Below are 22,671 nucleotides of genomic sequence, written 5' to 3' on the forward strand. Positions count from 1 at the left end.
TTGTGCAAGCAAAGTAATATTATAAACTATAATAGGAATGTGTTTTAATTTTTACTTCGTATTATTTTGTTGTTTGGAAATTGGGTCTGCAATGCGATCACCGGTATGACATGAGCATTGGAGCAAATTTGCATCTATGGGCTATATCCATTGTTGGCGTGTACCCTTATCATCAATTAACCCAATTCCACTATACACATGGAAAACTAGTTTGAAAACTGACATAATCATATATACTGCATCCGTTACATATTATGTGCAACTTTTGGGCATTATTTGTGAGATATAAAAAATTCAAAGTTGCACATAATTTGTAGCAGCGGAAGTATTACGGAGTATGAATAAATTGAGCAACGTATTAGATTAACTTGAATTTCCATTGTCTTCATCAATACAATTTTGCTGTCTTTATATATATATATATATATATATATTTATATAGTATTGCATGGTAAAAAAGAAAAAAAAAAAAAAAAAAAACTTCAAATTCTATATGCATGTTAGAACCTCAAATAGATTACTGTAGTCATTTCTGAAATGAAACACTGAATTCTTCAATGCAGACAAATTAATTAAAAGATTTTAAAGAAAACTCTTATTATTAGTATTTTTTAATTTGACAAAAAGTATATTACTCAGTACTTAATTAAATGGGTGGCTAAATAATATTAGTCGGTGGATTATTTATTATGTTGGTCGTACTCCACATTTGGATGGAGTAGCTACTCTAGGTAGTACGAGTAGCTTTAAATTAGGTGTATTTTTTGGGGATCCAATCATTAGCGATTGGATCTTAAGGTTGACGGCTAAATTGTTCCTTAGCTACGTCAAAATTCTTTCACTTTGTGACCTTATTTCAATTTTTAGGATTACCTACGTGTCAAATCTCTATCATTCTGTTTAACTTTTTTAAAATTAAATTTATTATATACACACGATAAAATAAAAAACAATCGTCACAATAAGAACAAATACTCACAATACGGTACATCCGAACGTATATAACAACCTTTTCCAAGATAGTTTTAGTTTTATTGGAGCACAAATAACATTATTAGTTCCCACATTTTTTTTTTTATTTATTTACTCTAATAAGTGAAAGAATGTGTTCATTTACTTTCATTTTTCGGATAATTAGCTCTAATCCATTGTTATTATTATAAGGTAAAATCAAAGTTATCGTCTATTTTATTTATTAAGATCAATTATTAGGAAAAAAAAAAAAGCCACACGCACATAAATTCCAAAATGTCCAATCATTGTAGCAATAATTTAGTTGGAATAGAAATAAAACCTTAATACAAAATACGATTATTACTATAATTCCGTATTATAATTGGCTAAATCCCTAGTATTTTAAGCTAATAATAAGATACTCTATTAGGTTTAACCGTTTAAGAAATTGAAAAAAGAGAAGAGACAAAGAAGGAAGCAGTGGGGCAATGGATAAGCTGCAGTGAGTAGTCATGTCCAACTTCTCTTTCGCCTTGTCACTTATGTCATTGACGTTTGGTCTTCCAATTAAACTATTTTGTTTGCTTCTACATTTTCGTCCACTTTTTTTTTTTTTTTTTTTTTCCTTAACTTTGGGGGCTATTATACATTTTATGTATTGGCTAGTCGAGAAAATAATGTACTCCGTAAAGAATAACACGAAGTATAATAAGGGCCTGTTTTCATTGATTGAAGTGAGTTGAAATAAAATGAATATTTTATGAGAGAAGAAAATTAGAAAATGAACTGATTAGAGCTGAACTGAAAATAATCTGATAAAAACAGGGCATAAGAGGATTTAATCACGAAGTTCATGAATAAATTTGTAGGTCAATACAAAGTTTTATAAAACAATCATAATCCTAGAGGGTCTGCTCGGATGAAAAGAATTAGGGATTGAGTTCGAGTGAGACATCAACCTGATGACTAGACGGGTTACCACAAATTTGTTATGATTTGCTTACCAAAATCTCATACGGACAATATGTACCTGCTGTTAGACTGTTATGGCTTCGTTTAGTTTGAACTAGTAATATGACAATTAAAAGTGAAATTAATAGGCAAAGGGGTTGGGCCCATAGTAGAGGAGCATCTCAACGGCACCATAAGGTGACGCACCTTGTGAAATACGGCATAGCTTATCAGCCTTCTGTTCGATAAGGAGTTGATGGACCAAAACGGTAGGGTAGCTTCGAGGATTAAAGCCCCAAACAACGGAAGATGTACCAATGAAATTAGACTAAACAATAAACATACATGCTACTGTTTCCCTTCGTTTTATTGTTTTCCACAATATATGAAATTATATAATCATCCATTTGTCTTTCAATTTTCATGAATTCTTTTACAGAGTATATCTTTTTGTGAACAGAGTTGCAAGGAAAAAGATGTGATGAGGTTCGATTTTAAATTTAAATGCTACACCCAAGAATGTAACCAACATAACTAAATGGCACGAGAAAAAATGATTTTTTTTAACCAATCTCAAAATAAGCTATCTTTCAGGGTTTTACTTAATTGAGATAATCCCACATTTGTAGATTCCTTCATAAATTGGTCCTAGTGACCCTAAACCTAGAGCGTAAATAATTCTATATACTTAGTATATTCGAGCATGCCTCAAAAATCATAGCAACAATCTGTTATGATTAACCAAAATAAGCTTGATTTCGGACTATAGATATGTCCTCTAGTATGCATCTATTCTCTTGGGTTAGGTTAGCTATTATAAACCTTAAGGTATACTACACAGGACTAGATCAAAAGGACACAGGGTACTAGACACTTAAGGCTCTGCTTCAAATTTATGTGGGGGGTCTACTGTCCAACTTAGTGCAAAATCTAAGTTATAAATCACAAACAAAAAAGATAAAAACTATGGAAATCTCATAGATCTTGCTGCTCTTTCTAGGGCCCCTCCTCAGTGATGCCTTGCTATCGCTGTTAAGAACTTTTTAACATCAATAACCGACACTCTTTGTTTTTGCCATATTGAAAATGCATAACCAAAAAAAGAATTGAAAAGGCATACAAATCAAGCATAGAGCATCTTATTCTTGTTATCATTTGATTTGATTTGATTTTATTCATCTAGGGACATCGGCTTTTCAGTAGATGATGAGGAATATGCATTGAGCACCAAAAAAAAAAAAAAAAAAAAAAAAAAAAACGATGATCCCGGTGTTGTGATCCAAGAAGAGACTAGGGAGTACATGAAATCATTGTCAAGGCAGTAGTGAGTACACCTGCATAAAAATAGCACATTGACCAAAACTATTTGAATTAATCTCATATAGTCGTCTTTAACTAAATTTTGTAGCATAAAAATCAACCTCAGGGAACAAAAACTACCAAGTAGCCAAAAAGAAGCCTTTTTCCGGCCATTTACATAACTCAACCAATCCAACAATAAATAGTAAGAAAATTCATTGGCAAGGTTGAGGAGAAGATAATCTGCCATCAACTCCCCCTTTCTATTAATTTTCTTCTAGATGCAACCTATTCGTTTAACCCGGCGTTATCAATATCAGCATCACCCATTCCAGTTTCATCTTCGTCTTCACTGTTCTCGTCACCGCTCTTCTCAAGGTTTCCCCTACGCAAATTCTCCAATTGCTCCAGGAATAGTTTATCATCCCTTTCACTCACCTGCATCCCAAACTCAATAATTAGCCTATGAAATACATATTCTCATCCCTCAGAGCAGGTGGAAAAAAATTGTCCACCCAGTAAGGCGCATACACTCGCAATCGGCAGATCAGGCAATAAAAAGGGGACAGGATCACCCCAAAATGAAAAGAAATATAAAATTAGGACGAAGAAATTTACAGTTCTTGGCGCCTCCTTCACCACCAGCTTTCCCTTGTGATGTTCAATTTCTTTGGTACAAGCTTCAATTGCTTTGTGAAGGGTGGAAAGACCTTGATCCTGCAAGGATACCCAAAACATTATTGAAGGACATATTGACAATTAAAGATCTACAGGAAAATATCAACCCACACACTCCACCAAGGACACCTTTAAAAAAAATTGCAAGCAGAAACATAAATAGTAAGAAGAATTGCAACCCTGTGTTTCAGAGATTGCAATTTTTTATTTCCCTTTCTTTGTGTGTGTGTGTGTGTGTGTGTGTGGGTGGGGGTGGGGGGGTGTTGTCTACCCTTGTTTAAATAGGCCAAAACCATGAGCCTATATCAATAATTTGGACAGTTGAAAACTAATCAACAGAAATTTGAACAGCCTTGCATAGCAAGTCTTGCTTTATAAGTAACTCAACTTTGAAGTTCTGCTTCAATATTCAAGTGTCCAAAGTCCATCCGAAAGTAAAATTTAAATTTTTATTATTTTTTTTTTTTTTTTAAAAAAAAAAAGGCTAACCCTATATTGCAGAAGCATGAAAAAGCTTGCAGCTAATGACATTGAAAAACCTATGTACAGGATAAGAATTGCAACATAATAATATTAAGAAAAACAAGAGTCGTGGAAATTGCCATCAGAGGGTCCATATACAACACATTCCACTAGCAAGTAAGGTTTTCACTTTTCTTAAAAGGACACATGATTTCTTCAAGATATCAAACAACATATTTTTACATATTCTCTCTGAGATGGTGAACTAACCTTATCTAGAGTCTGAGTGGTCAAGACATAAAGTGGTGGAGCAACCAGTTTAATTTTCACAGGGCAATCTTCCGTTCCAGAGGCTTCAGCTTTACGCATAGCTTCCTGCAAATCATTATATCCATCAATGGAATTTAGAATAAATGTAACAACCACCAATAGAATTACAAGACAACATTTGAAAACATGAGAGCTACGGAAATACAACACATTTTACCCTCAAAAGCTAGGTGAAAGAAGATGGTCATTTCTACAGCTCAGATCAGGCTCCAAAAATAAATATAGATGTGACACAACACAGAAATAATGACTTTAAAAGTCCCAGCAGTTCAAGTCATTTTCATAGAAAGTAGATAAATGATAAATTGCACATCTTCAAGTATATTAACACAGTTATCACAATACAGATTTTCATCCCCTAAATTAGTACCATAGTTAAACACTAATTGGCACAAAATCTTGACAACAAAGAATGCAACATCTAAAACTAAAAATCAATCAAGTAAATAAAAAAGAGTGATGGAGAAAGAAGTGAAAACTGTATTGGGAACTAAAGTTGAAGAATTCATAAGCTTAAAGATATACAGGCACTGAAACTTTATCATCACATATCCATAAAATAATCAGTGTGTAGAGGTAAAGCCATATAAGAGCACATCTTTGAACTCATGCAACTCTAATATTAAAAACAACCAAATCGCAATACTTGAGCCTAAAACATCACTACTTTAAAACCTATGTAGAAGCCTCAAAAACATAATTACCTCAACCACACAAGTTCAGTGAAAACGATCACCTACCTTGATGTGAAGCACTCCGTCAAAGTGGAAACATTTCATTTCAATATCAGCACGGATTTTTAGAGGCTGAGGAGTCATTCTTCGTCTAATATTCTTGATCAAAGAAACTTTGATCTCTGGGGTTACAGCAGGGATCACTTTTGTTACCTGCAGTAAGCGCATATGAGACCTGAACCAGAATTATCACCAGTGAAAATGAAAAGCGGGAAAATTTGCATACCTCCAAACCATCAGGACCAGTTTCTTTGACTTCGTAGGTGAGTGGATCCAAAATAGTGTCAGGGTCATTCACAATAACCTTGAATGCCTATTTTAATGAAAGAAGCTTAGAAATTTATCGAAGGAAAAAGTCATCCTGAATACAAGGAAACAAAATGAAAATGTTTACCTCAAAAGCATGACCATACTTCCGATACAGAGGCCACCCTATACGTATATATAAATCCTGCATAATGGAAAACACATTTAATCAAGCCAGCATGAAGATCCAACCATCATGTACTATGCATAAATCAAAATTTCTTCTGCTAAGTAAAAAAGGGCAAAAACACTAAAATTGATACAAAAAAAAAAGAGTTTATATAAAGCAGAAGAGAAGAAGCACGATCGAGAACAGATGCCCAGTGAATTTGGCAGCATGTTGATCTTAAGTAGCTCAGAAATAGAGCATGGAGAATAGAGATTACATTCACAACTAAGAAGTCAGAAGGGGCATATCCAGTCATCAAAACTAAAAAATTATGTGAGGCGTGTAATTTAAGGTTTAGCAGCAAAATTAATCCACAAAAACAGAACCTAAATTCAAGCCCACTAAATAACATAGTTTTAACACTGATGAAGTGATTCATCTGCAAAATATTATAAATATCACGGCAGTTCAGAGTCAGATGGACATGCATCCTTCTATTTAAGTGATTTACAGCCAAGTCTACCTTAGTTACAAAGGTCGGCCTAGAAGTTCAAAAGGTGAATCATATTCCTTACACTCTCCCCTCTTATAAAAAAGACTTTGAATGTTAAAAGAGATGAAAAGAGAACACAACCGACTTCGTTCAACTTCCAAGTTACAATACATTGTTTGTCCCAAACAGAGTGTTACAATTGTTAACTACTACACAAGGTTATACCAAAAATAACCTTTTCTTTCTTATTAAACTACAACACAGTGCAACTTGCCCATGCTGCCCTTTCTCAAAAAAATTCAGCTCACTCAACATGAGCCCAATGGAGTACTAAAAGCCATATCGTAGTTTAGATCAAACTTCCACACTGCGGGTGACTTATCACTAAATTACAATACATTCTTTGTCCCAAACAGAGTGTTACCATTGTCCACCACCATACAAGGTTATACCAAAATAAATCTGTTCTTTCTTATAAAACTACAACACAGTGCAACTTGCCCATGCTGCCCTTTCTCAAAAATTTCCAGCTAACTCAATATGAATCCAATGGAGTACAAAAGGCAATATTGTAGTTTAGATCAGACTTCCACACTGTGGGGGACTTATCACTACTTCCCAATATCCACACAGCCCATTAAACATCAATAACGAGCACGAGGAAGCTGAAAATGATAAATGAGAAGAAAATATAAATCCATATTCTATTTCTCCTCAATCAGTCCGTTTAGATGGGGGATATAAACATATAAGAACACCTGGACCTCCCAAGGCCCTGACTAAAAAATCCTGTTATCTTTACCAATAGTAAAAGAATACCTTATGGGACATGGGACATGGGACATTACATTCAAAAAAATTACACAAAAAACTTTGTTATCATCCTTAAATTACTAACTTTAATCAACAAAGTATAACAATAGGTTGCTACTAGAATCTACAGAAGATAAAAAGAAGTTAATGAATGATTCATTAACAAATCAATCTGATAGCAAAACTAGAAAACTTTTCAAGCCATCAGAGTAACAACCGGTGCAAATTTCCGACGTGCAAGTATAATTGACCCAATTAAATAACATTAAAACAGAACCCCTTGTACAAAATCCATGATTAAACAAACAAATGAAGCAAAACCCAAGGACCTCACGCTTAATGCACAAGACTTATAATTTAAATAAGAAAGTAAATTGAACCTACACCACTCGTTCTTCCCAACTCATTTCGAACACCAGCATGTGTTAAAAGTGTCAAACTAGCTAATCTTATGAAAAAAAATCCAATCTTTTTGGTTTTTTGATTAAATGCCAAGTCTCAAGTAGTCAAGTGTCAATACCGACGTCAGAGTGTCGAATTACTTGAGGTAAAATAGAATCACATCATCGTTGTAATCTTAATACTATAATTCACTATAACGCCAACAAAAACCCCAATTAAAAAACATCATAAAAATACAAACAATACTGCAAAATTAAAAAGCTTTGAAACAATAATACATCAATAACAAACAAAATTGATAAAATTCACAACAAAATATCAAAACTAAACACTTAAGAGATAGAGGGGGAAAAAAAAACCTCCAAATCCATGTTCATAGTCTCAGCAACATGACGCATAATAGAATGAACAAGCTTACTCTTATTATAGCGCTCCTCACATTGAGCAATATCTTCTTCAGAAACCCTACGTTTACTAAGATCGATGTAACCCTTTTCCTTATCAACCCTAAGAACCATAACGGGTTCAGTACGACCCACCCGAATAAGACTGTTAACACTCCGAATACGACGACGAGAAAGTTCAGAGAAAAGGATCATTCCTTCGATATTGTTGTACTCCAAAAGAGAAACATACGCACCCATGTCTGCGATGTTCTTCACCTGAATCATCACCGCCATATCCACTTCTGGGTACCGAGATTCGTACATCCGACATTCCAAATTGGGGCCTCCGCCTGCCATTGATGCGATTCGAAGGAGAGAGAAAGGGGGGAAATTTGGGAATTAGGGTTTTTTTGGGAGAGTTTGAGAAGAAGAAGATGATTTTAAAAAGGGTGGTGAATTGTTGCTGCTGGGTTGTTTTTATATTTCTGGATTCTTTTATCGGAAGGTTTGCGTTGGGTTTAAAAACGTCGTCGTTTTGGGGAATAAAATTTTGATTAAAAAGGAAACTAAAGAGTGTCGTCGACAGCAGGATTCGAACCTGCGCAGGCAAAGCCCAACAGATTTCGAGTCTGTCTCCTTAACCACTCGGACATATCGACACCTTGTTCTTTTTGTTTCGTGTTAAATTTCACAATTTTTAAAATTAATTTCACAACATTTTTTTTAAAAGATTATTGATTAGTAGGTAGTATAAAGATATGAAGCATATAAGTAATTTGAACTTCACCACATGCATAATCTATTTGTCTACATCTAAAATTTGACATACGTAGTATATAAATACTTAGTACTTGTATAATAGAATGTAGCTTCTTACAAGTACAAGCAAAGCCTTGTTCAAATTTATTTTTCAATTTATATTAATAACCTTATAGATAATGGTTTTAATCGATTTGTTTTTAAGTTGTGTTAGGCATGTTTAAGTACAACTACCATAATTTGTCTAAAAAAAAAAGTACAACTACTAGAAAAGTTCCCCGTGATTTTAAATTTGGATTAGATTGATGTAAAAATTACTAAATTTGATTTGGAGTTAGGCTAAGTAAGTAATAAGATATCAAATACAAGTAATATAGTAGACAATAAACTACATTGACTTTTTTACATGGCGTTCATTATCAAGGCCATTTTGCTCTTCACGATCTGGAGTGTCAAAGACTTCATCAGCTCCAACTGTAAATATTTCATCGGGAGTGGCAGGGTTGTCTTTCATCTCAGTTTTAGGAACAACCTCAACCGAGTCATCACTCATCAGCCACTCACCCTAAAACCCACATTCAATTAAATCAACTAAGGATCCAGGCTCTCCATAATCAGATTACGGATCGTGGATGTCCTATTTTTTATATTTATTGTTGAATATATTTTATTTAAATATCTAATGATTTTTTTTATATATATAGTACATATTGGTATAACTAAACCTACATATTATATAAAATTTGATAATGACATAAAATTCCTAAAAACATCCTATTATATTATATATTATATATTGCACATATATGCGCAAACAAATATGTGTGTTTTACATTAATATATGTTTTGGAATTTTAATATCATATTTCCCATTCAAAACTTTATATTACTTATAATTGCAATTACCAACAAAAATAAAGCATCCAAACATAGCAAAAATAAACTAATTTAATGTATTTTGGACGTCTCTACCTTAATCTAATCAAGGCGATTTCTAGCATACATATAACCAAAATAAATTCATGTCAAACACCAATTTAGAATTGGATTCACTTATACTGTTTCACACGTCTCTTATTATTTTTTTCTATAAATAAGTCCATCACTCTGCTAGTTTCCCTGTTAAAAAATTAAACAAGGTAAACAAATGGTTTAGGGTACACATTTATAAATTGTAAATAATGTTCTTTTATACGCAGATATTCTAAATATATCGCAATAATGTATTCATCACAATACATATAACATTACCTTCTTTTCTTGATTCTTGGTTATTTAAAGCATAAAACAATATTTTGTACTTTATTATTTTAGTTTTATTCATTGGATAACATCTTTACACTTCATTTAGAATTTAGATTTTAGTTTGTACAAATTATTACAACTCAAAAAAGCAATACTTTATGGTAGGATTTATTTCTTAAGAGTACATTATTATGAAAGTGTATAAGTTTTTGAAAATAAATTTAATTAAAATATGGTTTTTTTTAGAAAATAACACCACAAATTTTTGAAAAATTGGATTATAACGCCACAAAATCTCAAAATTTTATTTTAACACCACAAAAAAAAACTGAAAAATTGTATTTTATGACCAGTTAATAGATTCTTGGATGGAATCCGTTAGTAGGGCCCTCAGTGAACACGTGTCAAGTGATCTATTTGTTTTTTTAAAAAAAACTTAAAATATATATGATATAAAACATACGCAAATAAATTACATTTAAATATTTATATATTAACAAATTACTTAAAACTGTATGAATACATTGTTATAAAAGTGTATAAGTTTTTAAAATAATGTTAATTAAAATATATAAGACATAAAATATACATAAATAGATTATATTAAAATATTTATTAATTAAAAAATTACGTAAAACTTTATCAGTGTATTAACAAACAACAAAAACGCTAAGAGATAAAATTTTCTACTTTTTATCGTTTTTTTAAAGCCATTAATTTAATAAGTCACTAGGCTAATCCCATGCGATGCACGTTTAAATAATTAAAAACTTACTTGTACATGTGTAATATAAATATTTTAAGCAAAACATAATAAATCGTGATCGATCCCTTTAGTTAGATTAATTAAGCTAAAAAATATTCTAATTAACTTCACAGTTATAATAAAAATTTTAAAATGTTAGCATTCATTTTTGATTCATTATAGAAAACTTGAACAATTAATAAAGGGGGAAAAATAATCCAAACTCTACTATCACTAATAAATTGTGTAATTAGCCATTTTAGTCGTAAAAACTTTTAGAAAAATGTATAATTAATCAATAATTTTCAAATATTAGCTTTATTTTGAAAAGGAAAAAAAAAGTGAGAATAATATCACAAATAGTTTAGGAGGGAAAATTTTTTATAAGAAGGTGACACATGTACAGTGGTGATATTAACGGTAATTATTTTAGTATTAGTTATAGACAAGTTCCGCCAAAGTTTAAATGAATACATTTCATATAAGAGCCTATTTTAATTTTAGCTGATAAATGAGTAATAACATTTCTTGCCCGAAGTACATGAATACAATTGAAACTAAGAAAACCATCACATATTCTACTAATATTCTTGTAGATTTGGAAAATAGAAGCATTACCCTTTATCTTTAGTCTGATAGCATGTACTACAATCAAATAGTTGCATTCAAGCACAACATTATGGTAGACAAAGTAACTAGTAAGATTCACCCTGTCTCGAGTTGTTGCAGCCTCTTTCGTTTCAGGAATCAGCGATAGCTTGTCTTCTATGTAGCCACTATTAGCAGCTTTCACTACTCGTCCCTAATAACTACGCCCAAACAAACACTACCTTTTTTAGGCACAAAAGCTGCTACATTAACCTTAATTTGATCACGATCCGGATGTAACCAACTAGTTTTAGAGTAATTATCGTCTCTACTTATATTTATAATAAAGTCTTCATTTTTCCATAATTTCTCTATCTTATCAAGCTTAACAAAACATTCCTATCCCTATATAAGAGGAATGTTCTTTCATTCGGGTCATTCAAACAATCTGTATTAGGGGTTAAAGAAATAGGGTATGTGTTAGTGGGAATGTTGAGAGAAATGAGGTAATAAAGGGAATGTGCTAATGATTCTGATTTTATGCATATGGATATAGGCAAAGTTGTGTGATTTGAGAGAAATTACAAGTTTATTCTTGATAACAACAACCTCAAGTTCAACAATTTGATACACTAGTACAAGTAATTTTTTTTCATCATATACCCCGAGTTTTTTTGTTTATTCACCATATATCCATGAAAATTTTCAAATTTACCATATACCCCTAATGAAAATAAGATAAGTTGAATTTGATTAATTATATATTGAAACCACCTTAAATCTCTCTCCCTTATCCCAAAACCACTCATTTTCTTTCTCCAGTCCCCAAAACCATTTCAAATCTCCAAAACCATATTCGTATGATTAATTTTAAGGATGAAAAAAGGAAATTTAGGGTGGTTTTTGGGGGGTGGGAAAAAGGAATGTAGGTGGTTTCGAGGGTAGGGAATGTATTTAGGGTGGTTTTAGTTCCTAATTAACTCTAATGATTAACGAAATTAACAATCATTAAAGGTATATGGTGTATTTTCTTAAAAACTCGGGGGTATATGATGAATTTAAAAAAGTTCAAGGGTATATGGTGAATAAACAAAAAACTCAGGGGCATATGATGGAGAACCCGATAATTTTATATTCAATTAATATCAATAACCTTATATAGACAATGGTTTAAATCGATTTGTGTTGTTTCAGCAAGTTTAAATACAACTACCAAAAAAGTTCATCGCGATTTTTAATTTGGATTAGATTAAGAAAAATTGTCAGGAACTAAAAACTTATCCTTTAAATCTTAAAAGTTTGTGTAAGTCTACCTTTTTTCATTTCCCGACAACAAATTCCGGCGAGAAGGACCCATTTGTTATTTTCCTTCCAAAATAAAATCATCACTCTCGTATATATTAACCAACCCTCCTCTACTAGTAAAAACTCAATCTTAAAACCCAAATCTTTGTGAAAATCACCGGTTGAAGAAGGAAAAATGATTTGGTTTTTTGAATTGAGTTTTTGTAAAGAAGAGGAAGGTGGTTAATATATACGAGGGTGAGGATTTTTTTGGAGATAAAATAACAAATGAGTTCCACTTGCCAGAATCAGTTATCGTAAAATGAAAAAAAGGAAACTTTTTAAATTTAGTGGGTTTTATAAAACTTTTTAGCAAGTAGTTTTTAACAAATTTACCTATTAAGAGAGTAGTTTTTGACAACTTTTCTTTAAATTAATGTAAAAATTGGTTGAATTTAAATTGGATTTGAACTCGATGTCTACCAAATTACGAGTATACAGTATACTAGATATGATTTGAGGTAGGCCAAGTTATGAAGTAAGACATCTAATACGAGTACCAATAGACAATAAACTGGATTGACTGTTTGTGCCAATCTGAGATATTACAATTTCAATTGCTAATTTAAGCTGAAGTAATTAAAAAATATCTGCTGAGATTCTGAACAACCTTCTTCCACACAACGAAACTCGCAGACTTGCGAAAGAACAGCTGGACAGCTGGTTTACATAGACAACATTCACGAATTTAACAAATTCTGCAACAAACGTTATATACAGCATTACCGGTACTTCATGAAAGCCTTTATGGCTTCTTGAGGCGAAGAAAAGAAAACAAAAAGACTATTTTACATAATAGCATGATTTAGACCATCAGATCCATCCACGATTGTATGAAGGACCACATTTTCATTAAGAGTGTCGCCTTTGTGGTCTGTTCTGTGTAGGAAACAAGGTGAACATGACTAGCCTTCTTTGTAACAGCACTTGCAAAGGATACCACATTACAGGCACTAGGTTGTGGTCCTTTATACGCTTTACATATGTAGGTTATAAAGTCTTCAAAATCCTATAACATAGAGATTTATACAAGAATTAGTTATTCATTTTCATGAAAATAAAGAGAAAAAAAAAAAAAAAAAACTTCAGTTATGAGGACAGAATAATGGACATTTCTCACCTCGAGGAGTGGTTTTCCATCCACAACAACCCAAGGCACGTATTTATGCGGAGGTTTGAGGGCATCAGTTAGAGCTGCGTACTTTAGCTCAAGCTGCATGGAACTTGATATGTTAAATTCAATTAACAGAAGGCAGAAACAATAGAAAATACATAAATAGCTACCCATAAAGCATATACCAAGAAAACTGAAACAGAAGAGCAAGACTCTCCAAATTACAGTTCACATACACTTACCTTATAACAAAAATTAATACCTTCCAAAAGTTATAAAACTGAGAGTTTAAGGTGTTTTATTAATTCTTCATGTGTCAAACTGTCAAATTAGATAGTATGCATTGTTCTTTAACTATATCATGTTAGCCAGAATAGAAAGAGCTGAACAAAAAGGTAAATTCTTATAAAAGCCTTCTTTTAAACCATCAGAATATTCATTCATAGAAGAATACACCACCACCATCACCGCCAAAGCCTTATTACTAAAGTCAAAGAGTCGACAACATGAATAGAGAATTTTCTCCTATGGTCATCCACAAAGATCCTCTTCCAAGCCCACTTTCTTCATGTCCTTTTTAACTCCCTCCATCCAAGTCATCTTTGATCTTTCTTGGCTCGTTTGAGATATCCATCAAGTCAAATAAACAAACCCTTCACCTTCCTTATATCGTCCTTAGATCAATATCCACAACTCCAACTTTCTTCCAAATATCTTCATTCCTTCATGGATCTCTTGATGAGAATAAATGAAAAACTTCAGAACACATGTGAAAATGCTCTCAAATAGATGCAGCAAGCCTGCTCCTGTTCTTTTATACTTGTAGTAATTAAATTGTATAAAATCCTACATATAAAGTGAAAGGGGATTTTGGGTGATAAATTTCACCTTCACAAATTAGTGAATTACCCCTCTCAACTTTTAACTACCATCTTAAATTGGAAAAAAAAAACATCTTATCCTTTTTATTTATTTATTTTTAATAAAATGCTATCTTAACTTTTGAAGATAACACGGAGTACAATTATACAAGTACTAATCAACCGGTTTTTAATTACTCAATTAAAAAATACTCTAAAATTTTATAACTTCTTTTTTTTTTTTTATTTTTTACCAACTGTTATTAAATTTACTAATAGAGAAGAGTGAAGTTCTATAGGCTTCCTATATTGCTCACACTCGCATTATAGGCTTCTTATAGGCTTCCAATAACTACCACCTTTAGACCAACTTCCAATAACTACCACCTTCAATATTCCTTCACAAATATTTTTATCGATTTTACTTCAATATTCCTTCACATACAAATAACCTTCGCCTTATAGGCTTCTTATATTGCTAAAGATGAAAACTGAGAACTAACGTATGGCGCAAAAATAAGGTAGATTTTGGTTTATACTCGTATTAGCAACAGATGCTAGCATGAAACAATGAAAATTCTGTCCCATAGAAGACTGACCTTCTTTCCAGCTTCACTCTTGTAACAATCAGTAATAGGTTCTGGATCCAACCCCAATTCCTTGAAACAAGTTTCCCACTGATAGTACTTGCCTTCATAAACAAGACTCTCAACGCAAGTAATAAACGGGAAGTGGTCATCCTGCCAAAGAGTTTGATCCACAACATACATTAGCTTCTGTTTTACAGAAAGCAGATTCTTCCATCCATATAAGAAGACACAAATCGAGACTAGTTTATAAAAGGAGTGCAAACTTTAAACAAAATGGCTAAGATACATGCAAATCACACTCTCAATTACCTACATGCTCTGATAAGAAACAATTCAAAACAATTGGCATAGCAAGCGCAAAAATTTAAACAAAATTATCTGAAATTGGTGTATTTAGATGAACCCCCACCAGCCAAACTTCACAAAAAAATGCAGCTATTGAACTCAGCAGTCCCACCAGATTAAATTCCATATCATATCATATCAATTCAAATTTAGACCAAAACTGATATTATGATCTCAAATTGAAACATTTAAACAAAAACATTGATCTATAAAATAAAACAAGACAATTTAAGCAAAATGATGTGAGCTATAAGTAGATGAAACTAGACCAAATATGTATAAATTTCAAGAAATACTTCACAAACACAAAAATGCAGATCTACCAAATTATTCCAAATTCTAAAGTGTTAAAAGTTGTATTAAAAGTATTAGAGAAATAATCCGCAGAACTATATACCAACTTTAGGTTTGCAGTGTATGTAAGGAGCTAAAACTAGAAATATTAAGCAAAATCAAACATTAGTTGCATCAATCGACGAGTAACAGAAATAAATATTTGATTTTGCCAAGCAATGCTAAATTAACCCTAATTTAAGAAATGTATCAAATAATTTCAAAATATATGATAAATTAGGTAAAATAAAGGCAAAAATTATTAGGAGAAGAAAATGTACCAGATTAGGCCAAGCATGAATGGCACAAGCTTCAACAGTATTAAGCAAACATTCATTAGGACCATGCTGAAATCCCCATTAATCGTCAATCAAAATCAATAAATCACCATTAATCAAATTCAATTTCGATAAAATCGATAAAAATGAAAAAATGTTGAATCAATCAAACCTGGCAAGTAAAGGAATTTTTGGAAGTTAGCTTAGCATTGCCCCAAGGAAAAAGGCGAAGGTCAACGATGTCGATTATACCGTTTTGGAAGATGATTGCGAGGTCGTTGATGATGAAGTCAGCACTGTACGGACACAAGCTTTCGTAGTACAAATCCAGCTTCACTTTTTCTGCAGAATTTGAAGTTGCTGAGCAGATTTGGGTGATTGTTAGGTATGTGAGAAGGAGAGAGAAAATTGTTCGAAGATTTGGAGACGCCATTTTTGGATGAACTGAGGATTCTGGAAAAGATTTAGTTTTAATTTTGAAATTTAAGGGTTTTTGATTGATTTATTGATGGTTTTGTTGCATGCAAATGTGCAATGTGGAAGAAAGAGAGACAGAGAATGGAGGGAAAATGAACTTCATCAGGTTGTGATGAACCTAGTTTAGGAAATGGGCTGTATTAATACTTGCCAATTTTTTTTTTTTTGCCGATGTAGATTTTATTGTATACTCGGGTGTATATAAAAAGGTATTCAGAGTAAAAGGAATGAAAGCTTAGATGTGGGTTTGTAATTAATTGGTGATATGAAGGTCAAAACTAAAAAGAATGATGATAAATGTTTAGCAAATTCTATCATACACCCGGGTGTACCTAAAAATTACGGGAAATTATGTATTCCTTTAGAAGTTGCATTGGAAGTTTAGTTAGAGTAATGAAAGGGATCATCTTTCATTTGCGTGCCATACTGGGTACATTGCCACATTGTTCGTTCATCTTGCATGATAGGCAAAGTAACCATCCTAACTTCTTTAACCAATCTAAATGTTTGAAAAGGATCAATGTCTTCAATCCAATTAAGTGACATACTCAAACGTACAAAGTTGTGAAGAGGTGTAACGGTTACTAACTCAAGATGATTATTGAAATCATTGAGAACCTTGGCCAATTCAGGGTTAAGAGGATAACAAAGTCATGAATGGCAACAATGTTGGCCGGAGGACATGTACACCATCATCTTTAATTTACAAGCAACTTTTAGCTCATTATACTAAGCAGCAGGATATTGGCATGAATTACATCTCACTGATCAACCTACCTTATCTCGAAAAGAGATCATTACATTACTTACTCCATCTACTAAGATTTGAACAACCTGCTCACATCATCAAGGAGCTTGCAGGGTTATACTGGTGCCAATACAAAACTCATAATTCAATAACACTCTAAAAACAGACAAGGTTGTTATTTACATAAAGCTACACGCCTAGATGGTAATAGACACATTAAACAAAAACCACTGCGATGTCTTTCACATGACAGGACTTGATTTATATCATTTGATCAATCCATGATGTTATGGAAGACCAAATATTTACCAGGAATTGCATCTTTGCAGTCTGTTCTGTGTAGCAGACAGGGTGATCTTGATTAGTCTTTCCTCTCAGAACACTTGCAAATGATGCTTTCTTGCAAGCACTAGGTGGAGGTCCTTTGTAAGCTTTGCATATGTAACTGGTAAAGTTTTCATAGTCCTATAACATAGAAGGAAAAAAAAAGGATATTAATCATCTTGAACAAAGAAATGATGATGACAGAACACATCTAATGTACACTACTCGGACAGTGTTGTACATGTGCCTGTGTGTACGTGTATGAAACTTGCAGGCCGCGACATAGAATTTGCAGTATTGAGGACAGCAGAAATGATAGTTCTCACCTCAAGAAGGGGTTCTCCAGCCACAACTACCCAAGGCACATATCTATGAGGAGGTTTGAGTGCAGCAGTTAAAGTTGCATATTTTAGCTGAAGCTGTATGATGGAACTTGATGAGTCAATTTCGGACTACATTTACAGACAAACTAGCAAGAAACTGTGAATATAGAGCACCAAAGATGACTGACCTTTTTGCCATGTTCACCATTGTAACAACTAATCACAGGTTTTGGATCCAAACCCAACTCCTTGAAACAAGTTTCCCATTCAGTGTACTTGCCCTCAGAAACCTGACTCTCAACACATGTAATAAATGGGAAGTGATCTTCCTGTCAAAGGGTTAGATTCAGGTTATAAATTAGTACAAGACCTAATGTTTGAGACGGCTGTAAATTATACTTGTATTACATACTACGTATTAGATTCAATTATTCAACTGCTATAAAATTGATCAAAAAGATCATGAACTCAAAAGAGATTTACCAGATTAGGCCAAGCATCAATAGCACAAGCTTCAATTGTATTAAATAAGCATTCATTAGGACCATGCTGAAATGAAATCATCAATCAAAAACAATTAATCAGTCTTAATAGTATTCTACGATAATTTACTCCCTCTGTTTCTAAACAATTGATGTTTCAGACTTTTTCATTTGCACTAAAAAGTTGAATACAGTAATACAGACCTGGCAAATGAAAGAGTTGTTGGAGATGAGCTTGGCGTTTCCCCAAGGAAAAAGGCGAAGATCAACAATATCAATCAACCCATTCTCGAATATGATGGGAAGCTCATTGAGGATGAAATTGGCACAATAAGGACACAAGCTCTCATAATACAAGTCTAAAGGCACCTTTTTCGCCGAATTTGGACTTCCTAAGCACACTTGAATCACAGCTAAGTATGCAAGAACATAGAAACACCGTCGCAAAATCAAAGCCATCTTTGTAAAAACAGAGAAATTACAAAGTATGGAGATCAACTAGGTAACATAATTACATCAGTATTGCTACTTATATTGATGTGTGTGGATGTTAGGGGAGTAGAGGTGGCAGTGTGAGAATCTATCAGATTTTTGGCCCACCATTATAGTGTTAGTTTGAGGAATCTTTGTGGTTTAAGTATAGTACACACAAGATTCAGATATTTGCTTAGGTAGTTTGATTTGTTCAACTGATTTTTTATAATTTGTTGAGTGGATAAGCGTAGTAGTTTACATCAGATGACACTAATTTTCTGACTTTTATTACAGCATACTGTAGTTTTTCCAAATGTAATTGCTTTATTGATTGAATTAGAGACATTGCAAGACGTGTTGGACTCTTTGATGGCTACAGATGATGATTCGACCAATTGAGATAAGGTGGATTAAGGCAAATGAACTAGGCCAGATTCTGGGTGAATCTAGTCAGAAAATTGGGCTGATGCTGTTAACTGATGTATGGTAACTTAAGTGGTATCTTATCAATTTGGGCATTTACTTTTGTTACTTTTGCGGACAGCATGCAACAACGACATTGTTTAATGCATCATATGCCAAAACGGTGTTGTTTCGTGCATCTCAGCTAAAAAAAGTTTTAGGATGCACCTCTACATGTGCTAGATCAACTAAAGGTCTACAGGTGCAAAACGTTTCACGCTCCCCGCATATTTTTACTAAATGGAAATTATTCTGATTATTCTGACCATTTCCATTTTATGTTTATGCTAAGAGAGAGTATGATTTTCTTTTTCTGTGCTATATCGCTACGTTGAGGTGAAGAAACCTTATTCCACTATCAAACAAACCTTATTCAACTATTGAGATTTTGAACCTTATTCCACTATCAAAGAAAACCTGCAGTGTTAAACTGGTATACGGACACAGGATTAAACAAACATTGCTGTAACTGCGAATAAAAAGCCATATGAAATTTGACAGTTTTACACAACATATAAAGTTCGTTAATTACATAGCAGCTATATGCCTCCTATGATTTCCTTTCACCAAAACAACCACACTGTCTTTACATGACAGCAGGATTTATATCATCTACTCCATCCATGACGCTACAAAGGACCAAATTTTCATTTGAAACGGGTCCTCTGGGGTTTGTTTTCCGTATCAGACAGGGGAAGAGCATGAACTCCTCCCTTGGGAGCACTTGCTAAGGATGTTTTCACGCAAGCAGTAGGTGGAATCCCTTTGTAAGCTTTGCAGATGTGACTAATGAAGTTTTCATAATCCTATAACATGGAAAGTTCAACAGAAGTTATTATAACTTAAAAGTTATTAATCGTTCTGAAGAAAGAAAAGGAAGATCAGTAAAAAGAATAACAGAATTGGATTTACTCACATCTTCAAGAGGTTTTCCATCAACAACTACCCAGGGCACATATACATGAGGAGGTTTGAGTGAGGCAGTTAGATTTGCGTATATTAGCTCAAGCTGCATGGAATTTGGAGAGTTAAATTCAGCCAATAACCCAAGACAGAAACAAAGAAGCCAACATAGAGATTATACCAGTAGAATAATTCCCTGACTCGCCAGCTTAAAGTTGTTTATAGAGTACGAGTAACTTATACAACTAATTTTCTTCTGCAAATGTAACTGTTCTAATGCTAGCCAGGGTCAAAATGATTACACATTCTGGCAGTCAGTCACATACCATCTAATAAAAACTACCCTATCCATCAAAGGATATATAAAATTTATATTCAGAAGAGAGATGTATGTTAACTTAAGATAAGAAAACTGAAACAGGAGCTATGATTCTCGATAGTATTCACATCTAGTATAACACTGATTCTTAACTCCAGAATAGAAGCAAGCTTCCAAGCATGATAGAACTACGAGTAGTTCAGCTGCTTCTATGATTCTTCGAACTCTCAACTAGAAGTGTACATGACTATTCGTTCTTACAGATATGCCAAACAGTTGACAGAATAGAAAGGGTCGAATAAACAGGTAAATTTCAATAGCATGCGTTAAAATTTCAGAATATTATTCCTTCATAACATCCTGATAAGAATAAAGGGAGCACATGCAGCTTGCAAGCTCTAGAGTATATCTTGGCACATACATTTGGCTTGCTTGCATCAAGCTATTTACAGCATATAGGAATTCCCAAAATACCAAGATTTTATCCTGTAGAAAAATGATACAGAAACAATATAAACCCAGATATGATTTCTCAAGATCAATAAAACTACAAATTATCCACATGCACCTTGACAAGAAAAGGAACTATAAAACTTCAAACTATACAAATGTCATCACCATCACTCAAATGCCTACCACGAGGCTCCTAATTACAGCAGAGTAAGTAATGCTCATTGCTCAATCTACAGATTCCATACTACTATGCAGCCTTAAGTTAGTGACATGGAGTAAGTTCTATTCTTTAGACCCTGATTGATAGGAACACATTTGGCTAATCGACTATCCAAAATAGTGAAATACTCTCCAAGAAAAAGTATAAAGGAAGCATATATAGCAAAGTGAAGGTTAATTCTGGATTACATGAACATGACAAGCTTGCATGAAACAAAGATATAGCACAAAAAAAAAAAAGGCTAACCTGTTTGCCACCTTCACCCTTGTAACACGTATTAACAGGTTCTGGATCCAAACCCAACTCCTTAAAACAAGCTTCCCATTCCTTGTACTTGCCCGCAGAAGCCTGACTCTCAACACAAGTAATAAATGGGACATGGACATCCTGTCAAAGAGTCAAATCCGCATGGTAAGTAAGATGTTCAATTACATAAATAACATTCAATTTACTACACCAAAAGACACAATTTTAGACTGCTGAGAAAATGAATGCAAAAACACATTCGCTTGTCTGCACAAAAGATACACTTTGAAAACAATAGGCAAAAGAACGTAGAAGAAATTTAAGTACATAGATAAATCAGCAGCTTAGAAGTGAAACTCAAGAAATTACAATGCTTTATTTTACTTCCACAAAAAAAAGGCAAAAAAATAAGAGAGATTACCACATTGGGCCACGCATAAATGGCACAGGCTTCAACAGTATTAAGTAAGCATTCCTTAGGACCATGCTGAAATGAAATTTTAAATATTTAGCAAAAATCAGAAGTAAAAGAGTGGGGAATAAATGTAGATGAAATTAGACCTGACAAGTGATGGAGTTATTGGAAGCAAGCTTGGCATTGCCCCAAGGAAAAAGGCGAAGATCAACAATGTCCATCAATCCATTCTCAAAGATGACTGGGAGTTTGCGCATGATGAACTTAGCACTGAATGGACACAAGCTCTCATAGTACAAATCCAACTTTACATTTCCCGCCGTATTTGTATTCCCTAAGCAGATTTGAATCATTGATAGGTATGCAAAGAGAGAGAAACAGCACTGCAGAAGTAATGAAGCCATTGTTGCAGTCAATAGAACAGAGGATTTTGCAAAGAATGAAGAATGGAGATATACCAGTACTGGTATTTATAGTGTAAGAATGTTTCGGTTTTGTTTCCCGACATCATTTTCCACTTTAGGAAACCCCCAAGGTTTGAAGTGTATCACTGATGTATTAAAGACCATAAATTTGTTTTTTGTCATTTTTGATCGAGTGACTTATTTTAGGATTAAGTTCACATCATTAAGCACTAATATTCTGACATTTATAGCACAACTCTTCCCACTACTGTGTTACAGAGTGAATGAGGAAATTGCAAGACG

The 22,671-nt window shown here is 33.3% G+C and overlaps 4 protein-coding genes and 1 non-coding gene across 5 annotated transcripts; all 5 read right to left on the reverse strand.

The window, feature by feature from the left end:
* Nucleotides 1–3,230: 3,230 nt before the first annotated feature.
* Nucleotides 3,231–8,370, reverse strand: LOC145569974 (eukaryotic translation initiation factor 2 subunit alpha homolog). Its single transcript, XM_081628949.1, has 7 exons — nucleotides 7,891–8,370; nucleotides 5,803–5,859; nucleotides 5,635–5,721; nucleotides 5,415–5,561; nucleotides 4,615–4,719; nucleotides 3,823–3,921; nucleotides 3,231–3,642 (listed from the first exon to the last, which is right to left on the reverse strand). Exons 1-7 carry the CDS (start codon nucleotides 8,272–8,274, stop codon nucleotides 3,493–3,495), a joined length of 1,029 nt encoding a protein of 342 aa, XP_081485075.1. The 5' UTR covers nucleotides 8,275–8,370; the 3' UTR covers nucleotides 3,231–3,492.
* Nucleotides 8,371–8,494: 124 nt separating this feature from the next.
* TRNAS-CGA (transfer RNA serine (anticodon CGA)) lies at nucleotides 8,495–8,576 on the reverse strand. The gene has a single exon. It is a non-coding gene; the product is annotated as a tRNA-Ser (tRNA).
* A 4,493-nt stretch (nucleotides 8,577–13,069) lies between these two features.
* LOC145571521 (gamma-interferon-responsive lysosomal thiol protein-like) lies at nucleotides 13,070–16,736 on the reverse strand. Its single transcript, XM_081630555.1, has 5 exons — nucleotides 16,291–16,736; nucleotides 16,122–16,187; nucleotides 15,172–15,312; nucleotides 13,719–13,811; nucleotides 13,070–13,607 (listed from the first exon to the last, which is right to left on the reverse strand). Exons 1-5 carry the CDS (start codon nucleotides 16,549–16,551, stop codon nucleotides 13,404–13,406), a joined length of 765 nt encoding a protein of 254 aa, XP_081486681.1. The 5' UTR covers nucleotides 16,552–16,736; the 3' UTR covers nucleotides 13,070–13,403.
* A 479-nt stretch (nucleotides 16,737–17,215) lies between these two features.
* LOC145571522 (gamma-interferon-responsive lysosomal thiol protein-like) lies at nucleotides 17,216–19,064 on the reverse strand. The gene is made up of 5 exons (XM_081630556.1): nucleotides 18,677–19,064; nucleotides 18,474–18,539; nucleotides 18,179–18,319; nucleotides 17,994–18,086; nucleotides 17,216–17,808 (listed from the first exon to the last, which is right to left on the reverse strand). Exons 1-5 carry the CDS (start codon nucleotides 18,929–18,931, stop codon nucleotides 17,605–17,607), a joined length of 759 nt encoding a protein of 252 aa, XP_081486682.1. The 5' UTR covers nucleotides 18,932–19,064; the 3' UTR covers nucleotides 17,216–17,604.
* A 918-nt stretch (nucleotides 19,065–19,982) lies between these two features.
* LOC145571523 (gamma-interferon-responsive lysosomal thiol protein-like) lies at nucleotides 19,983–22,368 on the reverse strand. The gene is made up of 5 exons (XM_081630557.1): nucleotides 22,111–22,368; nucleotides 21,971–22,036; nucleotides 21,550–21,690; nucleotides 20,325–20,417; nucleotides 19,983–20,214 (listed from the first exon to the last, which is right to left on the reverse strand). The coding sequence occupies exons 1-5, from the start codon at nucleotides 22,366–22,368 to the stop codon at nucleotides 20,056–20,058; spliced, it is 717 nt and encodes a 238-aa protein (XP_081486683.1). The 3' UTR covers nucleotides 19,983–20,055.
* Nucleotides 22,369–22,671: the final 303 nt, after the last annotated feature.

This window comes from Chenopodium album, chromosome 12, assembly GCF_948465745.1.
Source record: "Chenopodium album chromosome 12, dcCheAlbu1.1, whole genome shotgun sequence".
Taxonomy (NCBI): domain Eukaryota; kingdom Viridiplantae; phylum Streptophyta; class Magnoliopsida; order Caryophyllales; family Amaranthaceae; genus Chenopodium; species Chenopodium album.